The sequence below is a fragment of the Pelodiscus sinensis genome, chromosome 5 (genome assembly GCF_052426305.1).
Source record: "Pelodiscus sinensis isolate ZL-2025 chromosome 5, ASM5242630v1, whole genome shotgun sequence".
Taxonomy (NCBI): Eukaryota; Metazoa; Chordata; order Testudines; family Trionychidae; genus Pelodiscus; species Pelodiscus sinensis.
In genome coordinates, this window is record NC_143056.1 from 118,772,337 (window position 1) to 118,795,879 (window position 23,543).

Sequence of the window (23,543 nt, forward strand, 5' to 3'; positions counted from 1 at the left end):
TTCCGGAAAAACTCCATGCACTGACAAACTGATAGATTAGAAATCTGTTTGTCAGGTGGAAAGGGGAAAAATGTGATGGGAGTGTGTTTTTGTATGGGATGGGGGCAGTGTGTTTTGGTGGATGTAAGTCCTGCCATGGTCTGAAAACAACCCCTCCTGAGGCAGGAGGAGGCAGAAACCCCAACATCTCAGGAACTAAAAATGGGGGGGGGGCAGAATATTGTTATTCAGAAACATGTTTAATGGATACCAGCAACCGGTGAGCGACTTTTTGGGAGTCTGGCGTGAATGCCACCTTTCCACTTTAATATGCAAATATTATTTAAAAAAAAAAGCTGTTGAAAAACTTTTATTGGTGAAACTCCAGTAAGCAGAAAATTGCAGAAATCTGAGATTTAGTGCATCTGGGACTATTAATTTCCAATATTAAACATTTAGTTTCCTAACTCTTATTCTCACAGTACAAAAATGTTGGTGTGGAGGAGTAGCACACTAGTCCCACAGCCATGGCATATTTGTACTGTTCTTATTACTTCTGCACTTGCTTTTAGAATTAACTTGTTGCTTCAGTTATTACCGTGAATGAAAGTATTAGAAAATCCTGCTTCTCTAACAATTCTTTATTTTTCAGACCATCATAAGTTGCTTTTCTTTAACAAATGTCTGATTTTTTTTCCCCACCCCTTAAAAAAAAAAAAAAAAGACTTCAGAAGTGACTTAGAAGAAAAATATTACCAATAGCATTTTTATAAAATGCTTCTGATTTTCTGGGGAGAGGATAGAATTCCAAATCAACTTTTTTTTCTCAGACCATTCTATGCTGTTTTCACATTGCATGCTTTGAAGCTCTATTACCTAACTCAAGCTTCCATGCTGACTATTGGCTGGCTAAAACCAAAAAGCAAGCTTTTTTTAATTTTAATTTTGTCCAAGCAATCTCATTTCAAAATGTGCTATTTCATTTTTTAAGCATTTCTTCATATGGGTGGGAAGCAAACATTTCTTTCAGAGTAGACCCTTAGTTCTGGAGGGTAGAATTTTTTTTTGGAAGCTAGTATTTCCAGGATGCATTGTCACATCAGTCTTTCATATCCTAAGCTAGACCTACCCTTTGAGATATGAGAATAATTTAGAGTTGCACCTCTTTCAGAAGGTATATATATTTCAGATACGATATTTATCCAAGAAAATATATTTGCAAACTTGCCTTGAATAGTTTTCAAATCATGCTACAGGTAGAACTTCTCTAGTCCGCAATTCTCTGTTTCAACAGCATCCATGGTCTTCATTTTAGTTAGCTGGATGTCCACTTATGAGTGTTGCCAAGTTTCCCACAAAGTCCCATAAAGCTTGTTTATAGCCACTAGTCCTGGCTCTGTGTTTTGTGCTGTTATTTAGCTCTAATTTACCCCTAAATGTCTTCTAAAAGCCCATTAAGCAGTAGTTGCGTTGGTAATGCTTCTGGATAATATTCACTTCCCGTGGTTCAGCAAATTCTCGGGTTTGGCCCCAGTCAGGTCCCAAGGGTGCCAGACCAGAGAGGTTCAATCTGTATATTTTAGCTATGAAGAATAATTTGGTCAAATTCCCTCTTTCAAGGTTTTGCATTTGGTAATCTCTGGAATCTGACAGAATCTGAGTGTCAGAACAGTAGTAAAGAGATACTGAATATAAAGAGTAATTGATATTCCACTTGCACTTCATTTATTTTTAAAGTGATAGTAAGCAATATAAAGTCTAACCTGTTCAGTTACTTAGTGGGGATAGGCATAAACAGAATGATCCAGGGAGGAAAACTTCAAGCATTGCCTGTATTGAATCCTCCTTGAGGAGGCTTGTGAGCTTTGCCCTCTAGTATTGGTCATATGGAAGAGCTGTCATGTAGGTGCTAGCTTCTGGAACTTCCCATGAGAATGCCTGGGCTCTGGAGAGACAGTTCATAGTGCTGACCTGTGTAATGCGTACCCCTTCTTGACAAGCAGAATTCCTTTCCCTGCCAGCTCTGTGCTGCTCTTTCTACTGTGTTTCTTCTGTTTCCATGGGTCAAATTAGGAAACCTTGTCCTCTATTTTATGGGTTGGTTGTACCACACTTGGGAGAGGAGCGTTCTGTGGCCCAAGGGTGTCAGAAATCAATCTCTATTGTTCAGGATACAATTAAAGCTTTCCCTGGAGTCCAGTCCCCTCAGGTGATATCTGCTTATCTCAACTCTAGATGATACTGTAAACCAACTAAAAGCTACACCTTGGAATCCCTCAATTCAGTAGTGAATCAACATACCATATTGACCAGTACCATCTTGTCCTGGGCGATGTCTCAGCCACTGCAAATTAAGTTTCATCTGCAGTGTAGGAACAAGAAAAGAACTGCTAGAATGCCGTTGGCTCTAACCAAAGGATGGAATAACTTATCGTGTTCAATTCCAATGTCCACTTTTACTGAAGGGATATTTCTCCAGTTTGAGATACCATATATAACTGAGGGCACAGCCTGATTATTGCTTATACTTAAGGATATGACTGTCACAGTGGTTGACATTGTGACAATCTGAACTTTCCTACTTATATGGACGTTGCTTGCTGCACATGAATAGTTTTAGTTCATTTTGCTCAGGTGCAATACATTAACTGTTTTTCCTGTTTGAAACAGGAATAGCTCAAAGTGAACTAATCAACTGTATGGCAGCACAGTCCCCAAGGTCAGGGGCAGATGACCATTTTGCGGGGCTCAGGGCAGCACAATTTCGCAGGGCCCCCCCTTTGCCATGGCGCATGGCTTCTTGCCCTGCCCTATATCCGCCCCTGCCCTTTACCTTCATGGGCTAGGTAACAGTAAAAATTTCCAAGTAGATCAGACTCTCTCCACTAGTTCATGACATAATACAATGCATTTGAGGCTGGTGAAATGTATGCCTTGGAAAAATCTCCATTGCTAAGAGATGCAAAGACACTGCCCTAAAGATCTAACCATATTTTTATGTAGTAGTACTCCAAGCATTTGTTCTGTAGATCAGATACAGGCAGTCCCCGGGTTACATGGATCCGACTTACATCGGATCCCTACTTACGGGGTGAGGCAACCCCGCACTAGCTGCTTCCCCCCAGCAGACCAGGGAGACGCGGAGCGGCTTTTCTCAGCAGACACCTCAGCTTGAGAATAAAGGACTGAGGGAAGTGAGGTGTGGGAGAATAAAACTGAGCTCTGGAGAAATGTTTGGCTAGAGTTTCCCCTACAATATGTACCAGTTCTGACTTTCATACAAATTCAACTTAAGAACAAACCTACAGTCCCTATCTTGTACGTAACCCGGGGACTGCCTGTACTCTTAAGGCAAACAGCATTGCAGCTGTTAGTCAGATAAGACACTTCACTGATGTGGCCCTTGACTGAAAAGGAGAAAGACAGTCTTCACATTCCCCTTGCACACCAGTGCCTAGGGGGGCCAGCATAGCAGATTGTGTGCTCCAGCCCATGGTGAGGTGGTAGGAGAGGAACAGCTGAAGTGCCAGCATGGGCTCCCCAATGCTAAGGGGGAGCTCTGAGGCTCTGGGCCAGATCTAAGCAAGTTGGGTGCCGCATTCAGTCCCCGGGCCTTAGGTTCCTCATCCCTGGTGCAGGAGTTTTGAGCTGCAGCTGGAGCTTTGGGACTCTCGCTTCTCAAGGTCTGAGAGCCTTGGCTGCATCTTGAGCTATGTAAGCCTATATCAGGTAGGTGAGCTGGAGGTTTTTAATTGCAATGTAGACCGTTTAATTTCAACCAGTGAACTACATCTGCAACTTAGAAAATAGCCACTAGGTGTCATTCTGTTCCAGCAGTGATCTTACAGGACAGATTCCTAAGTGATCGTTTTAGTGATATCGCTTTTTTGAGACTGAAATATAGTAATAAACACTTCCTTGTGATTGGGTTGAAATTTCTGTTCAGATAGGTTAAACTGCTATTCTTTATAAAAACATCATCACTATCTGATTTAAATAAATCCAATTGAAAAGAGAAGTTCTTTTCTAATCAGACTAGGGGTGTAAGCAACTAGTCGACTATCCAATAAGCAAACTTATTGGATAGTCGACTAGTCTCCCCCGCACATTGCTATCAGAGACAGCAATGGGTGGGGGGAGAAGAGCTGGTGCCGGGGGCTTAAGTCATTCCCCCCCCCCTCCCCCCCCCAGCACAGTCTTTGCATGGGAAGAGGAGGTAGGGATGACTGGGAGCAAGCCAGGAATTGCCCGATTCCCAGCTCACTCTGTCCCAGACACTGTGCCCCTGATTTTTAAATGTATTTAGAGCCTGCCGGTTCTTAATACACTTAAAAATCAGAAGTGCAGAGGGGACCTAGTGTGAACCAGCACAACTGATTCCTGGCTTGCGCTGCTCCCCCTTCCCCCGCTGCACTTTGGCCTTTTAAATGTATTAAGAGCAAGCAGGTTCTTAATACATTTAAAAGGCAGAGCTGCAGCAGGGTTATCCCTCCTGCAGCTTCCCTGCTTATCTACTAATCAATGGAAAATCCATCAACTAGTCGATTAGTTGATTAAACTAAATTTAACATCCCTAAATCAGACTCAACCTGTTATCTTAGAGCCGAGCTATGATCTTTCTGGTTCATTCATTAGTAGAAGACTTCATTTGAAACTTAGTGCAGAAAGGACTGTCAATCATGTTGAGCAAGACAGAATAGAATCTCTCACTGCCTCAGACTTCGTAGTACTAACTAGAGTAAAAAGTAGGAAGAAACTGGTTTGTCACTACTGTAAGTAGATAGTCAACATATACACAAAGAAAATGTTTACTAAGGTCATTTTTATACTGTGAAGGGAAGATGCGTAATACTGTTCTAGAGCACAAATAATACCCTGCATGGTGTTATACTTCACTTATGACCGTTCTTTTTGTTAGCAAGAAAAACATTTTTATGCCATTCAGTGACTAGGATTCTCTCCTTAATTGGCATAGTGGGACTGTGGTGGAGGTCATACTAGTGTTTTGCTGAAACATTTAGCTTCCAAAGTACAGTAAACTTCCGATAATCCGGCACCTTTAGGACCCAGGGGGTGCCGGATTATCCGATTTACCGGACTATCGGAAGAGGGGGCTATGAGAGGTCTGGGGGGGGGGGAGATGCGAGGAGCGGCGCAACTGGACCAACCCGGCAGCACCCCAGATGCTCTTCTCCAGGTGTCCCCAAGTTAGCCGCTGCTGAAACTGATCTGCGGCTGATTCCAGGAAGCCTGAGGCAGAGTTGCTCTGCCTCAGGCTTCCTGTAATCAGCCACTAGTCAGTTTCAGCAGCGGCTGAATCGGGGCAGCACGGGGACAGCTGGGGTGCTGCCAGTTTGGGTCCCGCAGCCTCGAGGGGCAGTGCTACGGGACCAACCCGGCAGTACTCCAGCTGCTCTGCCTCTGGCTTCCCCAATTCAGCCGCTGGTCAGTTTTAGCAGCGGCTGAATCAGGGAAGCTGGGGGCAGAGCAGCTCCAATGGTCCGACTGCCTGGAGCACTTCCGGGTTCCTGATGGTGCCGGACCATCAGATGCCGGGCCATCGGAGTTTTACTGTAGTGTGCTTTTAAAAACAAAAACAAACAAGCCCCTCTCCCAACTCTGCCTTTCGAGGTCATCTAAGCCAGTGATCATATAGTGTTGTATACTTTCACAGTCCTCCTCACTTAGGCACAGACCCTTAAAAGGATGTAGGTGCCTAACCCCCAGGTTACTGGACTGATGAGCTAATGGTCTAGCAGAGGCAGTAGATTAAGCCACAGGAGCTTTCTTAAAGAATAGAACCTCTACAGCTAGCTAAGGAATAGTGATAATGGACTCTGAAGGAAGTTTACGCCTGATTTTAAGTCAGAACAACAAGATATGAAGTGGATCTTTAGGACTCCAAGGGTGTGGAGTACAGCCGGTCCCTGACTTACGAACGAGTTACATACCAAACACTAGGTCGTAACTTGATCTGTTTGTAAGTCGGATTACGTTCACTTACGTACAGCCACACTGTAAGTGCGGGTTTCATTTGTAACTTGGGGACTGGATGTATAGGAGGTTGGTCGTAAATTTGAACGGTTGTAAGTCGATGCATTTGTAATTCGGGGACCGGCTGTATCTCTTACTATGGAGCCTAATTTTATCATCTTGTCGCGGCAGCTTATGTATTTTAACAAGATATACCTTAATTTATACAGATTCATTTTTCTGAAATTGTAAAGTTTGATTGCAGGGATCATTTTTAACAAAAAGCTCTCTGGAATTAACATTTTGAAGTATTATAGTGTAAAAGTTGAGGACCAGTATAATGTGTGTCAAGATCTGCAAGTCACCTTGTTTTCTTAATTTAGTACACATTAGTGTTTAATATTTGTATGCAGCGCTATACAATGTTTCCTCTAATATTTTCCATCCATGTGTGGAATAACTTTTTATATGCACCAAGATATGTATAAATGTATACCACAAATGGAAACAAAAAGCCTACCTCTGGACACTTTGCTAATCAGCTGGGTGGCATGCAAATCTCTTGTGTGGCCACACAAGTGCATAACTTACAGGAAACTCTGGTGCTATAGTGATATTTTGCCTTTCATGGAGTTAAGAAATTCACTGCCACAAGGAAATTGCAGTCTTTGTTAGCCTTATTTCTGATCACCACTTCTGCAAACCACCTACTGAAGACCTGCTAAATCAACCGCCTGTTGCTTTCTCATTAACTCTGGTACTCCACCCGAACAAGACGTATAAGTGAAGTCTATGAATTTCTCCTGTTGACTCCCTTAAGTTATGTGCGGGAGACTCCACATAACTTAGATATTCACATAGTTGGAGCTGCATAAATTAGGTTGACATTGTCCAGTAGTGTAGACCTCCCTTTACTATATCTGATTTATTACAAGTTATATCTATGAAGACACTGTGAAATATGATGGCTGGCATCCATTCTCTAACTGCTTTGTATCTGAATTTGCCTGACTCTCATCCTTGGAGGGTAAACTGTTCATTTCCTGGTAAAAAGAAGATTAATGTTTCTTTTCCATGTCTTATTCCTTCCCCCATTTTCCACCTAACTTAAGGGCTTGAGTACTTTGCTCTGGGTAAGTCTTCTGAGCTCTTCTCTTACTCCCTCCGTATTGGATCAAGAATCTTTGCATGAATTCATTGAAATTGCTTTTCCTTTATAAACAGCATTCCACAGGGCATTGCGCTTGGATGTCACAATACAACAGTTAATACGTCTATTTAAAATAAAGGCAGCTTTGCCCTATTGCTGTTGCTAATGGCTTTTAGAGGTTTCTTTTCTTTTCAGACATGTCAGAAATGAACAGGATTAGATATAGTAGTGTTTAGGGGTAAAATTATTTGTTTTAGAATTTTTAAACTAATACAGCATGAAAGCAGTAATATTTTCCTATATACTCATAGCATCTTTAATGTTATCAATACACAAAGTCATGCTGTGCTCGAAAGAAACTAATTCCAAAGTCATTGACAGTATTGGGTTCAAGGAGCCTTGTGAACTACTTCAGGTATTAAACATTCTTGGTGTTACTGAACACTGATATTTGCACTCATAGCTTTTGTAAAAAGAAAGAGGACTATCCTAACCCCTACTGCTGTAGGAGGGTGGGGTATTTTTTGTTTTGTTTTTTTTAGTGTGAGTGGGAGTTAAAACTGCTTGGAAGCTCACGTACCAAAAGATTTTCCAATGACACATTGACAATGCTTCCTATCCTTTCTTTTCCTTCCCTACCCCTCTTACCTTTGCAGGCTGAAGCCTTATATTTTGCGTTCTCATGGCTAACGTTTTTCACCATCATGTGCCTTTTGGAAGCAGTATTAATTATTAGCCTTAGCCAATCTGATATCTATTTCTTTGATTGCACTAATCAAGGCACTTGGACCTAAATTCACAAAGGAACTTCAGTGTTGTGATGCTGAGTGGTGCAGCACCCAATTTTTAATTTTTGTGAGCCTAGAAAATCACAGGAACACACTGATTTGTAAAGCCCACGTTAGGCACTTAAGCTCTGTATACACTGAATGGGGGGAGAGAGGTGCCTTAGACCACTTCACATAGACCAGGATGCTAGGCAGAGAGCTATCCAAATTAGCCAGTGAGCTATCCAAATTAGCCAGTGGGAGATGCCACTAAGAGGAGTATGTGTAAAGTCCCTTCCCTCAGAGGGATGCCTCCGTTAGGCACTCCCTTCAGTGTAGTCTTTGCTAGCAGTTTTCAGATGTGAACCTTCTGAAGTTAGGCACCTTAGGTGTTTTTGCAAGAAGTTAGTCAGTGGAGGACACTCACCTGGGATATGGCAAACCTCCATCTAATGAAAACAGATTTTAACACGTACTTGCTACCTCATACATGAATGCTCTAACCAGTGAGCTATGGGATATTGTAATGACCTCCCTTCATTTCTTGTTGAAACTGTTCTGCTCTGGATGAATAATTAGTTGTTAGAGCAGGGAATTGGATGCTGGATCTCCAATATCCCTTAGCCACCAAGCTATAGAATCATTTTCATATACTTATGTACCTGTGTACATCCCTGTGCTCTCCCATTTTGCTCCGTCAATCCCGCTGACTAATCATTTCACCACAGTAGAATCAATCACTGTGCTACACGTTTTGTGAGATCCGCTGCCAGTTTTATGTGTACTTGTTTGAGGTGCCCAATCCATTGGGCTGTCTCGGAGATGCTCAATAGGTCCTGTGCATGAGCTATCTGGCTGAATACCTTTCTTCCCTGATTTGTGAATCATTCTGTTGCTTTAGGTGGGAAATGAGATCTGGGTGCTGTAGAGTAAGGCAGCATTTTGTATGGCAAGAGGCAAAGAAGCATCTAGGGAACTTTTTACTGCAAAACTGAGTCTCTGTGAGTTTAGGAGCATATGAATTCAGTAGGAATTCTGTGACACTCACTGAAGCCAAAAACTAGGGTTTTTGTTCTTAGCACTGGGACTGAGTTTGTCAGGTGCTGAAGTAGCTTTGTGATCCAGGCCTCAAATCACTAATTTAAAAGACAACTCCTTCCTCTTGAATAGCTTGTCAGTGATATACATTGACAGACTTTTAATTTTGAATTCTGAAATATTGTGACATCCTCAATTTGAATTTAGTATAAAAAGTCCATTCAAGTGCCTTCATATGGTAGGCTGATTTCTTAAGTAAATCAAGTGTCATTTACTAGCATCCTGAATTCCTCATAAAATAAAATGTGTAAAACTTGTTTGGTTTGGTTCTACCATCTTAATTAACCTTGCTAGAGTGCCAGAATTATTGTGGGATTTGAGAATGTTCATGTTTTCCATATAGGATTAAATGACCTCTAACTTGGTATATTGAGACCCAATTTGCTGTTCTAAAAAAATTATAGCCTGTAGATTTTTAGCATCACAAATCCTGACACAAGTGAATCTTTGTACAAAACAAACATTGAGTTTTTCAAAGGTATGAATGAGATAAGCAAAAATGAGTTGGATGCCTTCAAAGAGTTCCTTCCCCCTTCCTCTTATGGCATTTCCACAGAACTGTTAAAATGGTGTGTCTCCTGTAATGAACTATTTTATGTAGTGTCATATTTTATTTTGTTAGACAAAAATCGAGGGGGGAAAAAATGAACATAAGGCACTTGACTGAACTAGAAACTAAAAAGCAAAATATTTGTGTAATGTGCACGATTTGGATTAAAAAAAAATTTGCCTTGCTGCTTCCACTGCTGTTCATAAATGGTAACAATATTCTATCAATTGACTTGCTATTTTACATGTTCGTTTTATATTATTGGCATGTCATTGCTTGTGCCAGCATGTTTCTCATGGCAGTTGTGCTGATGCTTTCGAGAACTGACTCTCCACTCTTAATTTATAATACTTTCTACATAATATTAGAAGCAAGAACATAATGGCTGTGCACGATCCTAGTGCCACTGAAACATTTTAATACTGTTTATCTTCTATACTTGTCAATGAAAAATGAGCTGTTATATAATATTTAAATGAAGCGGCATCTTACTGAGTCTTTATAAAATTGAAGCTATTTAATGTCAAGTAGTTGAGTTAAAGACTGGTCATCTTAAATTTGTATTATTTTAAAGGAAGCTTATCTAAATTGGGAGTGATATTCGACTTAATTTTGAAAAAAATATATGGAGAATATACAGTAAATGAGACCAAACTTTCATCATGGTACTAAAACATCACTATTGCTTACTTTTTTGGTGCTCAGTTGAGTTATGCTTGTACTATTTTTCTGCATCCAAAAAATTAAAGGGAAATAACATTTTCAAAACCACATGTCTGCAGTATGTGCAATCAGGAGAGAGAAATTGGGGTGTTAGGTGGACCTATTTAACAATAACTTAGTCTAAATGTAAATGTGAGGCTGTCAAAGTAAGGCAATGTAGTGGAAGATAAACCTGCTCAGATGCACATGTGTATGTACTATTAATGTACACTTCATGAAATGCATCACAGCATTAAAATGCTTTTACTGTCAGTTTTTATGTATCTGTTTTTCCTTTCTTCCCCTCCCCCCCATATTAACTTGGGGGACAGATGTATGCCTTTGAAAAATGAAGAAAATGGAACAAAACACATTTTTCAATCACAGAAAAAGGAGGAATGATTGGAATTGGAACTATTTGTGGTCCATTGGAATGGAGGTTCACTAACTGAAAAAGATTCTTGTTTAACTCCTGCATGTCATGGGCTTGTTTATGGAAAAGTTTGTGCAAATGTCTGGTTTCCTGCCTGCCTTGCTTCAGGGCTCTGATGTAGAGAAGTTTTGGTGAAGTTATTTTTCATTTTTGGTTAAGTGTCTAATGTATCTGAAGGCCTGTGCGAAAGAGACCCTCATTGACTTGCTTTTGTTACATCAGTCTTTCAAAATGTAAAAATTCATACTGGTAAAGTGTCAGGTCTTATCATCACTAATTCAAAGATGATGACTTTTTTAAAAGGACAATTCTTATTGGCTTTCATCAGCATTCCCAATATAAGAGTGTCCATACAGAGTCAGACCAGTGGTCCATCTGGCCCAATAATCCTGTCTTCTGATAGTGACCAATGCCAGGTGTTCTAGAGGGAATAAACGGAACTAGTTTGTCAAGTGATCCGCCCCCTGTTGTTCAGTCCCAGTATGTGGCAGTCTGAGGCTGCGACATCCAGAGCATGTTGTTGCATGCATGGCCATCTTGGCTAATAGCGATCATTGGATTTGATCTTCAGGAACATTTTTAGTTCTTTTTTTAATCGGATTAGAGTTTTGGCATGCAAAACATCCCTTGGCACAGTTTCACAGATTACCTATGAATTATGTCAAGTATTTCCTTTTTGTTTTTTATAAACCTACTGCCTCTTAATTTCATTGAGTGGTTCTTACGTCTTTTGTTTGTGTTCACTTTATCCATGCCATTAATGATTTTATAAACCTCTATTTTATCTTCCTTTGGCCATCTTTTTTTCCCTCAAGATGAATAGTCCAAATATTTTTTTTTAATCTCACTTCATGGGGAAGCTCTTCCATACATTTGATCACTTTTGTTGATCTTCTCTATACCTTTTCCATTTCCATATGCCTGTTTTGTGATGGGGCAACCAGAATTGCATATACTGTTCATGGTGTGAGCATTTCATTGATAGTGTCATGATATTTTCTGTTTTATCTATCTATTTCCTAATGGTTCCTAATGTAACATTTTTTACTGCCATTTCACATTGAGTAAAGGGGTTCAGAGAATTGTGATGTCTCCTAGATCTTTCTTGAGTAGCAACAGCTGAATTTAGACCCCATTATTTTGTATGTATAGTTCCCTCTAATTTTTTATGCCTGTATGTGGAATGAATTGTGTACCAATATGGAGGTGAATGGTGTGGCAGGGATGGGCTGAGGGGTTTTGAATGGTGGGGCATAGTAGTGTATGTGGGGAGGGAGGTAAGGATTCTGCGGTGGTGCTGGGGATGAGAGGTTTGGAATACATGAGGATGCTCTGGGTCTGCAGTGAGGAGGGGAGAACTCCCCTACCCTCTTCCTTGCCACAAAAGCTTAGGGCTGGGGGAGGAGCACCTCTCTGCAGCAGCTCTGGTGAGCTTAGGCCGGGAAGGGGTGCTTTCACAGGTAAGCCTGCCCATTCCCCTCGGGAGTGGGCATCAGGCCTCAGAGGCCCCTCAACTCATGCTCAGCCACGTGTGTGTCCTAGTGGGCAGAGTCTATAGCTCCCTCTCACCAGGGCAGTCAGGATTAGTGGCCAGAGTCCATAGCGATCTCCTTCTCCCACCATGGAGAGGAAGCCTCAATGTAAGATGATACACCGTTGTGTGGGAATTGCATTCAGAGCTCTATCACTAACATGTCTGGTAATATGAATTGTTGCAGTTTTTTGTACTCTGGCTCTTCTTGATAAGTCTGGTTTAGCAACTCAAACTCTTTGGATTTGACAATGCAGCTACAAATATATCTACGGTGTGACATTTTTGGATTATGGAAGGGCATTTTAAATAAAAAATTATCCATAAAATACCAGTTTAAAATAACTTGTTCTTCTGACTGTAGTTAACTTCTCTAAGTTTAAAATTAAATATAATATAAGTTTTTTCTTTTTGTAAGCTGCATAAGTAGGAAACAGATTGTGACCAGTACTAAAGTATTTTAGTCAAATGACCTCTTCTATGACAATATCATAGTTTAGAATGCAGTTAATTGAAATAATTATAAATTATTTGTAGAGCACTTCAGTCCATCATCCTTGACTACCAAGAATAGCTTTATAAAAATGTCATAACTTTGCAACTCTTTTTCCCCCCCTGTGTTTCTTAACTGCCAGTATGATTTTAATTACTTTAAGGTCATCGGCTGGTGAAAATATACTTTTTTTATGGGGAACGAGCATCATATTTTTTAGGAATTTGTTTCAGATAGCCATAGTTTTAAAAATTCCTCTCAATCTTACGCTGTAATTGTATTTTCTTTGTTGATTCTGACACAAACAACAGGAGTCCTGTGGCATCTTAGGGTACGTCTACAAAGCAGTGTTATTTTGGAGTAACCGATTTTGTTCTGAAATAACATAGAGTTCATCTACGCTACAAGCCTTTATTTTGAAATAATGTCAAGGACATTATAATGGAGGACTTCTTACTCAGACTCCTGTAACCCTCATTTCACGAGGAGTAAGGGAAGTCAAAGTGTGTTCTTCCTTAGACTGTAGACAGCTCAAAAGTCGAATTACGTGATTTCAACTTAAAATATGCAATTAACGTAGCTGAAGTTCCATAGTATAGATTTATTAGTAAAAACCCACTTCAGATGAATTCGAGTGGAGATTAGAGGCATGTATGTGTTAAGGGTGTTAAAATGCGATTATCTGGGTAATCGTATAGTTAATACTATTTGTATCGACTATATGATTAGTCGATAAGTGCTGCTGTGCAGAGCTGCAGTGGAGGTAGCTCCAGGAGTGGCTCCAGAGCCACTCGTGCTGCTGCTCTGCATTTTAAATATAGTAAGAGCTGCTGGGCGCGCTCCACACTGCGCTTCTGCATTTTAAATGATCAGCGTGAGCCAGGACTGTTTAGTCCCAGCTAGCACTGCTGCAGACAGTCCTCTGTCTGCCAGGAACAGGGGCTGCTTCTGACTGGTTGCTAACATCTCTAGTGTGTGTATAAACACACACAACAAAGGGAGGGCACTTGTGTAAATGAGGCTGATCAGTTTGGGGATGGGGGGGCTGTACTGGGCCTGCTGGTTAATTAGTTAACTCAGTAAGTGTGTCGGTAAAGCTAACTGGTTAACCCTTTAGATTCCTAATGGAAATCCCCTTTTATGAGAGCTTTCTTTATTTCCCTTTTCAGGAACGTGACTTCTGGCATCAGACTATTGGTAGAGGATTGTAGTTTGTCCTTAGCTTATTTTGTTTTCAGCAATGAAGTTTTATTGCATTGAATTGATTAGTTTTATGGCCTTTATATACAACAAAGAGATCCTGCAAACCATGATATAAACTCACAAGGACCTAATAAAAATGTGACCATTGTCTTTTTTAATTATATTTTTTGTGTAGCCTGTACTCATAGCATGTAGATGCCTCTTCTAAAAGAGTCTTATCCTGCCTTTGCTTTGCCTTAATTTGTCTGTCTAGGTCTTTGTGTCACGCCCATCACCACATTCACTGAGCACTTCTGGAATATTACAAATTATGTAGCGGATAATAGTTAGGGATGTAGTTAACTGGTTAAACGGGGATGGGTGTGGGGGCCTGCTCCAACCTGGCTGGGCTGCAGTGGCCTGCTTGTCTGTTGTATGATAGGCCACCGGCTAACTGGTAAGCGCACTCAATAAGGGTGATTCATACCAGTTAACCATTACCACCCCTAGTAATAGTGTGGGTAGTAACAAAATGTAACTATAGGGAAAGTCCTGTTTATAACAGTCAGATGGCTTTCCAAATCTCTCATGGTTTTTGAACATGTAAATAAAGGCAACACTTTTCTCTGAAACATGTTGTGTAAAGGTCCTTTTGTGCCTGTTTCCTTTGATCAGGAAAAAGCGTTTTATTCACATAGGAAGAATCTTTAATTATCTTTGTACACTTTTGTTTTCAGGAATGCCTGCAGTCTGTAACCCAGGCATGGTACCAGTGGCAGTGCCACCTCCTGCAGTCAACCCTCAGTACCTGTGTAATGAAGAAGATCTGAAAGCAATCCAAGACATGTTTCCCAATATGGACAGGGAAGTAATTCGTTCAGTGCTAGAAGCCCAGAGGGGGAACAAGGATGCAGCTATCAACTCATTACTTCAGATTGCAGAAGAGTTATAGATCCCAACTCCTGCATTGTCTCTGCTCTTGATGCCACCTTTATTTTGACTTGCCAAGCCCAGGATTTAGCTAGAAGAAGAATTTCCTAACAGATTCCTGTGAGCATTCTGTCTGAAAGAGATTGTACCCCTTTTTTGTCGTTGGATAGTTGCACATGTTTCGTTTTTTCTTTTACACTGTTTTACATATGTTCTGCAGATGCATGAGGCTTTTTTGTTCATACCAGCCTTATCATATGTGGCTATATCTTTGTCTGGGGGTGGTAGTGGTGCTGTTTTTTTATTCCTTCTCCCTGTTTGAAAATGAGCATTGTTTGTATGATCTCTACACAGTTTATAGCACAGGATTTACTGCTCTGTCTGTTAGATCGGAAAAGTTAGGGAGTTGGGTTTTTTCTTTACATACTGCTTTTAATAAAATGTTTGTTTCAGTAAGCCAAATGTTTCTGCTAGAGATATAAAAAATGATTACACAATGCCCTTTGGTTTGTCCTGTGGTGTTCTGTCATTGCTCTGAGTAGACCAACTATCCGTAACAGTTTTAAATCTACTAACAAACTAGCTTTCTTGTTGTAGCCTTTTGTGTTTCTAATTAGGCAGCCCCATCCACGTATCCTTGTGATTGGGCACCGAAGCAATATATATCAGTTTGGGCATTTTGGGGCTCAGTCCTACTACGGACATGTCTAAACTACATCCCTATTTCTAAAGAGGGATGTAAATTAGACATATCAAAATTGCAAATGAAGCCAGGATCTGAATTTCCTGCTCTTCATTTGCATAATGGCGGCTGCACGTTCTTTAGAAAAAGAGCTTTTCGAAAGTGAAGCCGCTATCTAGAAAAGGGGGAGGGACCCTTTTCGAAAGATCCTACACTCAAAAAATGAGTACAGGATCTTTCGAAAAGGGTTTTTTCGAAAGAATCGCGTCTAGACAGCAGTTTCACTTTCGAAAAGCTCTTTTTCTAAAGAACGCGCGGCTGCCATTATGCAGATGAAGAGCAGGAAATTCAAATCCCGGCTTCATTTGCAATTTTGATCTGTGTAATTTACATCCCTCTTTTAAAAGAGGGATGTAGTCTAGACATGCCCGACATGACGTTGCTGTATTAGTGAAATCTGTGTAGGATATGGTGTTCCAGATGTGCAATGTGATTTCTGAGCACTAGATTGGGCCCCAATGTGTTCCTGCTGTTACTTGCACTCGTCTTGCTTCTACATTCCTGTGATTCTTCCAAAGGATGAATGCAGAAGGAAAAATTTTATACCTGGAAAATTATGTATAAAATAAGCATTTAATTATTTAAGGAGCTGTCTTGTAATAAGAGATATTTTTTTACATATAGCATTTGTTTTAAGAAGAAATATGCTACACTCACTCTTGTTTTTTTCAGCAAAACTATCTTTTTGCATGGAGGAAAAAATACTTTTAATGAGGAAAAAAAATTTTGGTAGTCTGGAATATGGAGTAGCAGAGAGCTGCAGAATCTTCAGTAGGTATAAAAAGTATTTAAAGAGCTGTTTTAATTATTCATTGTTACAGTTGATCTTAACTAATTCAGTTGAATTTTAAAATATAGAAATTCTTTTCAATGAGTTACAATGGAAAATCAGACCTATCCTAAATTGGCAGATCCTTGTAAAGGAGAAGGAGATTTCATGTGTTAATGTGTATGCAACATTATAGCACAGAACTGCCAAGTCTTTGGAGAGAGGATAGATTTATACCTGTGATAAATTTCTGCAGCTTCTTAATTTTTTTAAACTGCAAAATAATGCACTTTAAGTATATACACAAATTTATTTTCAATATTGTGCAATGTCACTGTTCTATCTTTTGGTGTTTTAAAAACTGTTTTACAATACTTTGTACAATAGCCATAGCTTGTATTTTCTTTGTATTTGAATATACACTTGAAATACAGGATCCTCAAGAGTGGTACATGAGAACTTTAAGCCAGATTTGGCATAGGAAAGAGCCCTTATTCTGTCTCCTTCCTCTTTTTTTGTTCTTCCCAAGCACAAGATTTTTATTCACAAATAAACTGCTTTCCCCAATGCCTTCAGGAAGCTTCCTGCCAAAGCCAGTGATGGCCCATGAATATTTTTTTAGTTTAAAGAGTCGGGGGTTGAGAGATTTTGAATATAGTACCAAAATTGCTCCGGGTTTTCTTTCATTGGCTGACTTTTTTTTTTTTTTAAACTTCTTTTTATGTTGTCAGACGCTCACTTTGTATTCATGACACAAATTCCCCATTGTCTGAATTGGCAGACTTGTATCTTGTAAAAATTTAATTCTGTCTTTTTATTCTGCTGCTGGTTTTACATTTCCTTGGGAATTCAAGGCTATAGTCTCTCTGCATTTTACCTGCACAAGCCCATTACATCATTTCCATTTGCTTCTCTAGAAACAGCTTTTCCTTTTCTAGCCTTGCTCCTCTTGTTCGTACCGTGTCCCATTGTGTATTAATCGCAAAACTCAATACTAGATTAAGCATCTGGTTTTTGTCTGCATAGCACAATGACTTCTTTTGGCATTGACAGCATACATTTTCAAGCAAAAGATCATCACTCAACTTCTTGGTAAAAATTTAGGGATGGAGTCCCTTGCTATAACTTTCTCATACAAATGGGATGATTTGCTAGGATAGAACAATTCAGGGAAAATGTACATAATAAAGATTTATATATAATTACTTGGAGTCTACAATAGTAGATTTTTTTTCTAAGGCAAGTGGTCTTCGTTTGCTCTGTGGCTGGGGAAAATCGTTTTGCTGTCACCTGATATGTAAGAGTAGAACAAAGAGCTCCTCTTAGGAGGAGGAAGTGAGAATGTTAGACTGACTAGATTGGGGGAACCTCCAGTTTTCCATGGGACATCAAGACCAACTTTTAGAAGTCCTTTTTTGTATGATACATTTGTTTTATGAAATATTCCAGAGAGAAGCTGCATAGATTGAAGGTGGTTAGTTTAGGAGCAGTGTCGCCAATAAGTTGGCCTTTGGATTAAAATTTACTTATGTTTTCATATTAAGAAATATTTGACCTGGGTTTTTAATTTAATGGAGCTTGAGCATTATGAGTGTGAAAAGAAGCCTCCAATATAGACTACTGTGTTTTCTTTGCCATTAAAATAAATAAAACAAAAATCATGAGCCTATTCAGTTTTTCTCAATATACATATCCTCCACAATTGTTTTGCTGTTTCTTGTTAGCTTCAGGTCTTGAGGGATTTTGAACTTGCAAGGAATAATTAAAGCGAGCAGTTGAGGGTCCAGAAATGCAGAACTGAAAGGTAATACTTTGCTGGGTTTTGTTTTAAATTACATCCATCTCACATTCTGTTGCAGCCTGTGACATATATGCTTCATTTAGTAGAACAATGTGTCTTGATTGTACTTGTTGCACTCAGTAGCTTACAACAGCCTGGAACCAAAGCCAGCTGCGTAATACTTGCATTTACTAAAAGTTTATGCTGTTCACACTAGCTTCAGTTCTGCCAAAGGCCTGTACTGGCTAAAGATAGGAATATGTTTGTCTAGCTAGATCCTTGCTACTTTCTCATCAGCTGCTGTTCTTGTGTGCTGAAGGTACTGAATGTTTTCCCTTTATAAATATTACTTGTATCGGTTGACATGTAATACTGTACAGAGGATGTTTCCTGTAATAATTATGGAGGCATTGTTTCTCACTGTATTGAGGCCTGGTGTCCATGTTTTTCTTTTCTTGTAAAAATATATTTTTACTTTTTTCATTCTAATTTAATAAATGTATCGTGTATACCAAAACAGAAGAATCAATCCTTTATGAGAGAAGCTATACCTCTTCACCTGTATATATTGAGACTCAATAATCCAGCTTTCAATTTGAGATCAATTATCAAAATAAAAATGAAGACAAATCTAGGATGGTGTGAGAAATTTCACTTAAGATGTTTGTAAAATATTTGACCTCAGTGATGTTTCTATACACATCACTCTTCCTCTGGATGAGTTATTTTATATTCTACTAGAAGATTTTCCTAGTATTACTTGGATCCTGAGCTCAGTTTTTGCTTTTTGAAAAATAAAATGAAAATGTTCATGCTTCGCTTAAATCATTCCTCTGGGGTGAAACTGGGGATGAGGGGTTCAGTATGCAGGCTACCCCAGGGAGAGAGGACTTGGGGCCAAGGTAAGAAGTTCTTCTCTGGCTGTTGCAGTTCCAGTGCGTGCATCTAGGGGAAGGCTATGCACCCCTTCCCGAGCTGGGGCAGGTTCAGGTCCGGGTTCGCCTGCCTGCCTGTACTCCCCAGCTAGAGTGAGGAATACAATAAATGGCACAAAGGGAAACAGCAATGTTCCTATACAAATGTGTGGGAGGGGGGCACTTCAGCCCCCCTGCCCTCCCTAAAAGATGCTTATGGGATGGAAAGCTTGGGGTTGGAGCAGTCCCCAATGTTGGGGGTGCACCTCCAATCAGCCCCTTTCACATGCCTGATGATTCTCTTTTTTTCTGTATGGATCTATGAGAAGCAATCCCTTTCTAGGCACATCCCATTTTCTTAGCACAACCAAACCCTTACCTTGCTTATTATAAGAGGAATCTCTATATCGAATTTGGTGGTCTTAGCTCTTATTAATTAGGAGTACAGACAAACTCAAATACAGTAAAACTCCAATTGTCCGGCATCCAGCAGTCCCGCACTCCTGATAGTCCGGCACCAACTGGAACCCGGAAGTGCTCCGGCCAGCCGGACAATTGGAGCTGCCCAGAGCAGGGGGTGAGAGGCAGGCAGCTGTTTAAGGCGGGCAGGCGGGGGCTCGGCGAGGGGTGAACCTTCTGCTGTGTTGCAGGGATGCAGTGGAAGCCCCACGCAGCTTGCTTGCAAGTGGGGAAACTCAGCTGCTGGCTTGTAAGCACCAGCTGCGGAGAGGGGGTGAGAGGCAGGCAGTGTTCCCTGCTGACTCCCGCCCGCCTTAAACAGCTGCCTGTCTCTTGCCACTGCCACTGCCACTTGCAAGCCGGCTGCACAGGGCTTCTACCGCCTCCCCCGCAACACGGTGGAGGGTTCATCTCTTCCCATGCTGTTCCCTGCTGACACTTCCCCTCCCCCCCCCATGCAGTGCAGGTCCCAGAAGCCCCATTACAGCACCCTGCCGGAGTACCTCCGGATACTCTGGCATATCCGATAGTCTGGCATCCCTTGGGTATCAAGGGTGCTGGATTATCAGAAGTCTACTGTATATAGTAGAATTGGACAGTTATTTGATTAGTGTTTGCATTTGAATTCTTGTAGAACTGCAATCCTCCCCCGTTGTTAGCACAGTAAGTGTTTGAAAATGTCCCAAGGTAGTTGCATGCACCATTCCTAAACAAATGTGAAATGACTAACATAGGACAGACTTATAAGATGTAGTACTCTATCATAGGAAGCAATGACTGAAAACAATTTGAGAATTATGATAGAAAATGAGCTCCTGGTGCATTATGGCCAAAATAATTAAGTGTAAGTTTAATAGGTGCGTGTTTGTTCGTTCTTGTATTCTAGATGCTGTTCTTTTCCTATAATATCTTTATCTTCTAGTATTGTAACACCAAAGGAATTTTTCTCAAAATAAAGCAGCAGTCTGCATAACTGATTTTTCAAGTTTTTCAACTATTTCTGTGCACGAATGACACATGCAGGGAGGAGAATGGGTTCCATCATTTCAATGAAAAGAAATATAGTTAGAGAACAGTGGTTTCCTGCTAGTAAGTGGACAAATGCATACTAATTTTTAGTTGTAAACAAACTAGTCCTCAAATATAGCTGACAATTTTCAGTCAGTAAAATTACTAAAGATACTTAAAGGTATTGTAAGCTATTAACCAGCTTGTTTGCAAGGGTGGGGTGATTTTTTTGATGGCTAGTTCATTCAGCAAAAACGCAGTTCCATTTCAGCCTAAAAATTAAGGGTTGAGTTCTAGTCCCTATTTATTCCTTATGTCCTCCATGCACCTGAGACCAGAGATCTGTAGCAACTCATCATGCCTGTTGGTCTGCACATGCACAGCTGTTCTCATCATCCTCTGAATGAAGAGCATAAAGTGCAGTGCAAACTAATGCCCCTCCAGTTACTTCTGACCACTTCATGCTGTAAGTGAGAATTGTGTCCTTTATGATCTGCCTGGTTGAAGCAAAATGTTTCATTTCAACTCAGTGTTTGGGTTTAGACTTTGGACGCATAACAAAAGCCAGGGATATTAACTATGTGGCTTTTGCCGGTGGTGTGGGTCCTCAGGTGGGTGACTCCAGGATTCAGTTGCTTTGCTGTCTGATATGGAGAAATGATTTCAAATTGTTGCTCCCATATTGCAGGAGAGTGCTCTAGCCATTGGGCTATGGGATGTTATTGGGGCAGGGACAGGAACTTGGGCCTCATATTCTAGGTGAGTCCTGCAATATCATTCATGTCCTCTTATGCAAGTGACCTAGTCCCCTGGCATACTCATTCACGCATTTTTCCTAACAAAATGATCATTCATTGACATGGGTGGACTCACCTAGGATGAGCCCAATTTCAAGTGCCTGCTCCAGTAGCTGTTTATAGAAAGTAGGACAGCTTCAACAGGAGAGATTGAGGGCCTGAGACTTGGGCCTAAATCAGGTGGGGTTGGGAGACTCTAACCCAGGATGCTCTCATCCCCAGTGAGTGCCCTCACCACTATGCTAAAAAGCTGTATGGAAAGCAGAAGCTCCTCCCCATGCTTCCCCATTTTGTGAATCCAGTTGTCAGGGTGGTGTTCGTTTTTTTTTTTTTTTTTTTAGTGCCTAAATCAAAATGTTTTTTCTGGGATTGGCTCAAGAGCAAATGTTTAAAAAAATTGTATTTGGCCAATTTCATTTTTGGCTTGACCCAAAGTAAAACTTTTAAAACAATGTTGTGTTGGAATTGCCAGCACACTGGAAAAGCCATTCACCCAGTTGTATTCAAGGGTACCTTTTAAAATTATGATTTACTTGTTTTTTGATTCTGACAAACTAAAAATTCTTTCTCAAAGTTAACAATTGCTTTACCCAGCAGCCATCACTCCAATATCCATTCTTTATTTTAGATTTATTATCTCACTAGAAGACTTAAATGGTGTTGCCCATGGCAGCAGGGTCATGTGACTGGCCCACCCACTGGCTTCTCAGGGTGGGCCTGGGATAGCAAAGGTCATGTGGCTTCCCTATGGGCTTTTCCCCAGTGTGGGACTTCTCCACAGGGCTGGGATCCTTGCTGCATGCTTCCCCCCCCCCCCCCCCCCGGGTCATTTGTGACTACAGTTTGGACCTGCCTGGTCCAGCACCCTCAAGATCTGACCAGTCCCGGATGAGGGGTTTTGCTGGATATGGGGAGGTCATATCTGGTCCCTTTGCTAATGGCACCCCCAGATGTGGACCAGTCCTCTTAGCTGTCTCCCTGCCACCAACCCTGCTGTGCTGCTGGTATTTCCTCTTCTTCTTCTCCCTTCCCTGCTAATCTAGGCAGCCCAGCTCCCAGCATGTCCAGGCAGCCCTGGTCTTGGTCCTGCCAGGCAGAGCCATTGCAACAGGCCAGGCTCCCAGTCCCACTGGGCAGCCCTACTGCAGTGTGCCAGGCAATGGCCCTGCCAGAGAGCCCAGCTGCCAGCCCTCCACTGGGACTTTCTAGTTCTGGAAAATCTGTGGACCTTCCATGCCACGGATATTGCCAGACCAGAGTTTCCCAGTTTAGAGGTTCAACCTGTATAACTCTCTCCACTGTCATATCCTTCCCTTTCCTTTAATGTGAAACAATTGCATTCCACATGCATCCCATTGCCCTGGCACAATCAAACCCTGACCTTGCCTTTAATGATAAGAGGAACCTTCCTACCAAATTTGGTGACCCTAGCTCTTACCGTTCAGGAGGAGTTCTTGAACAGACTCCTGGACAGATGCCTCCACAGATAGACACACAAATTCTCTAAAATAGTAGATGTTCAAATAACAATGGTTCTGGATTGAAATTAGATGTCTGTTTTATAATGTTTCCAATTTTCATTCTGAGCTCAATCACTTGTGTGGCAGAAGGAAGGTGCATTGTTGGGGGAGATGGTGGGTCTTTGACACTTCTTTCCCGTGGTGTATTTCTTAGCCTGAGGACTTACTGCTGTGGCAAGGTCCCCTCTTCCCCATGCCACTACTGGGGTTTTGCAGCAGGTCTCAGTGGTAGGGAGCCCAAGCCAGGGGCCCACAGGCTCCCTCCTTTGCTGCCTTTACCTAATGCTGGTCCAACTTGTTCTCCCCATTTCTTCCTCTCTGCCTCTCCACCACCTTCCTTTCGTCCTCTCACTCCTCTCCCCAGCCTCCAACTGCTGAGGCTTTTAAAGGTCCTCAGCGAGACAGCAGAGAAGTCAGCTGGCCCCAATTTGCCTGAGCCAGCTCCCTCCCAGCTGCACCTAATTGTGCTGCAGTTCTCTGCTTTTCTAACAGGAGTTTTCCCTTTGGGGCTGCCTTTTCGAGACGCTCTCCTGACCTTTGGGTCGGGGAGCGGTCTGCTGCAGGGCCTGTGGGGGGCCGCTGATTCACCTGCCCGCGAGGATCCACCCCAGCCCTCATTATGACTTACGCCACCATCGCGACACTGAACGCCCGGGGCTGTAGGGCGGGTCTCCGCAGGAGCCGGGTGCTCTCCTTCCTCCGGGAGGGGGGGGTACTCGGTGGTTTTCCTGCAGGAGACCCACACGACTCCAGCCGTCGAGGCTGG

General features: G+C 41.5%; 1 protein-coding gene across 1 annotated transcript in view; it reads left to right on the forward strand.

Moving 5' to 3' along the window:
- TOLLIP (toll interacting protein) overlaps positions 1-18,714 on the forward strand; it is a 43,302-nt gene extending 24,588 nt beyond the window's left edge. Inside the window, exon 6 of the mRNA XM_075928212.2 lies at positions 14,596-18,714. Coding sequence (XP_075784327.1) covers positions 14,596-14,810 — 215 coding nt within the window. The 3' untranslated portion in view covers positions 14,811-18,714. The remainder of the gene's footprint in view (positions 1-14,595) is intronic.
- The last annotated feature ends 4,829 nt before the right edge of the window (positions 18,715-23,543 follow it).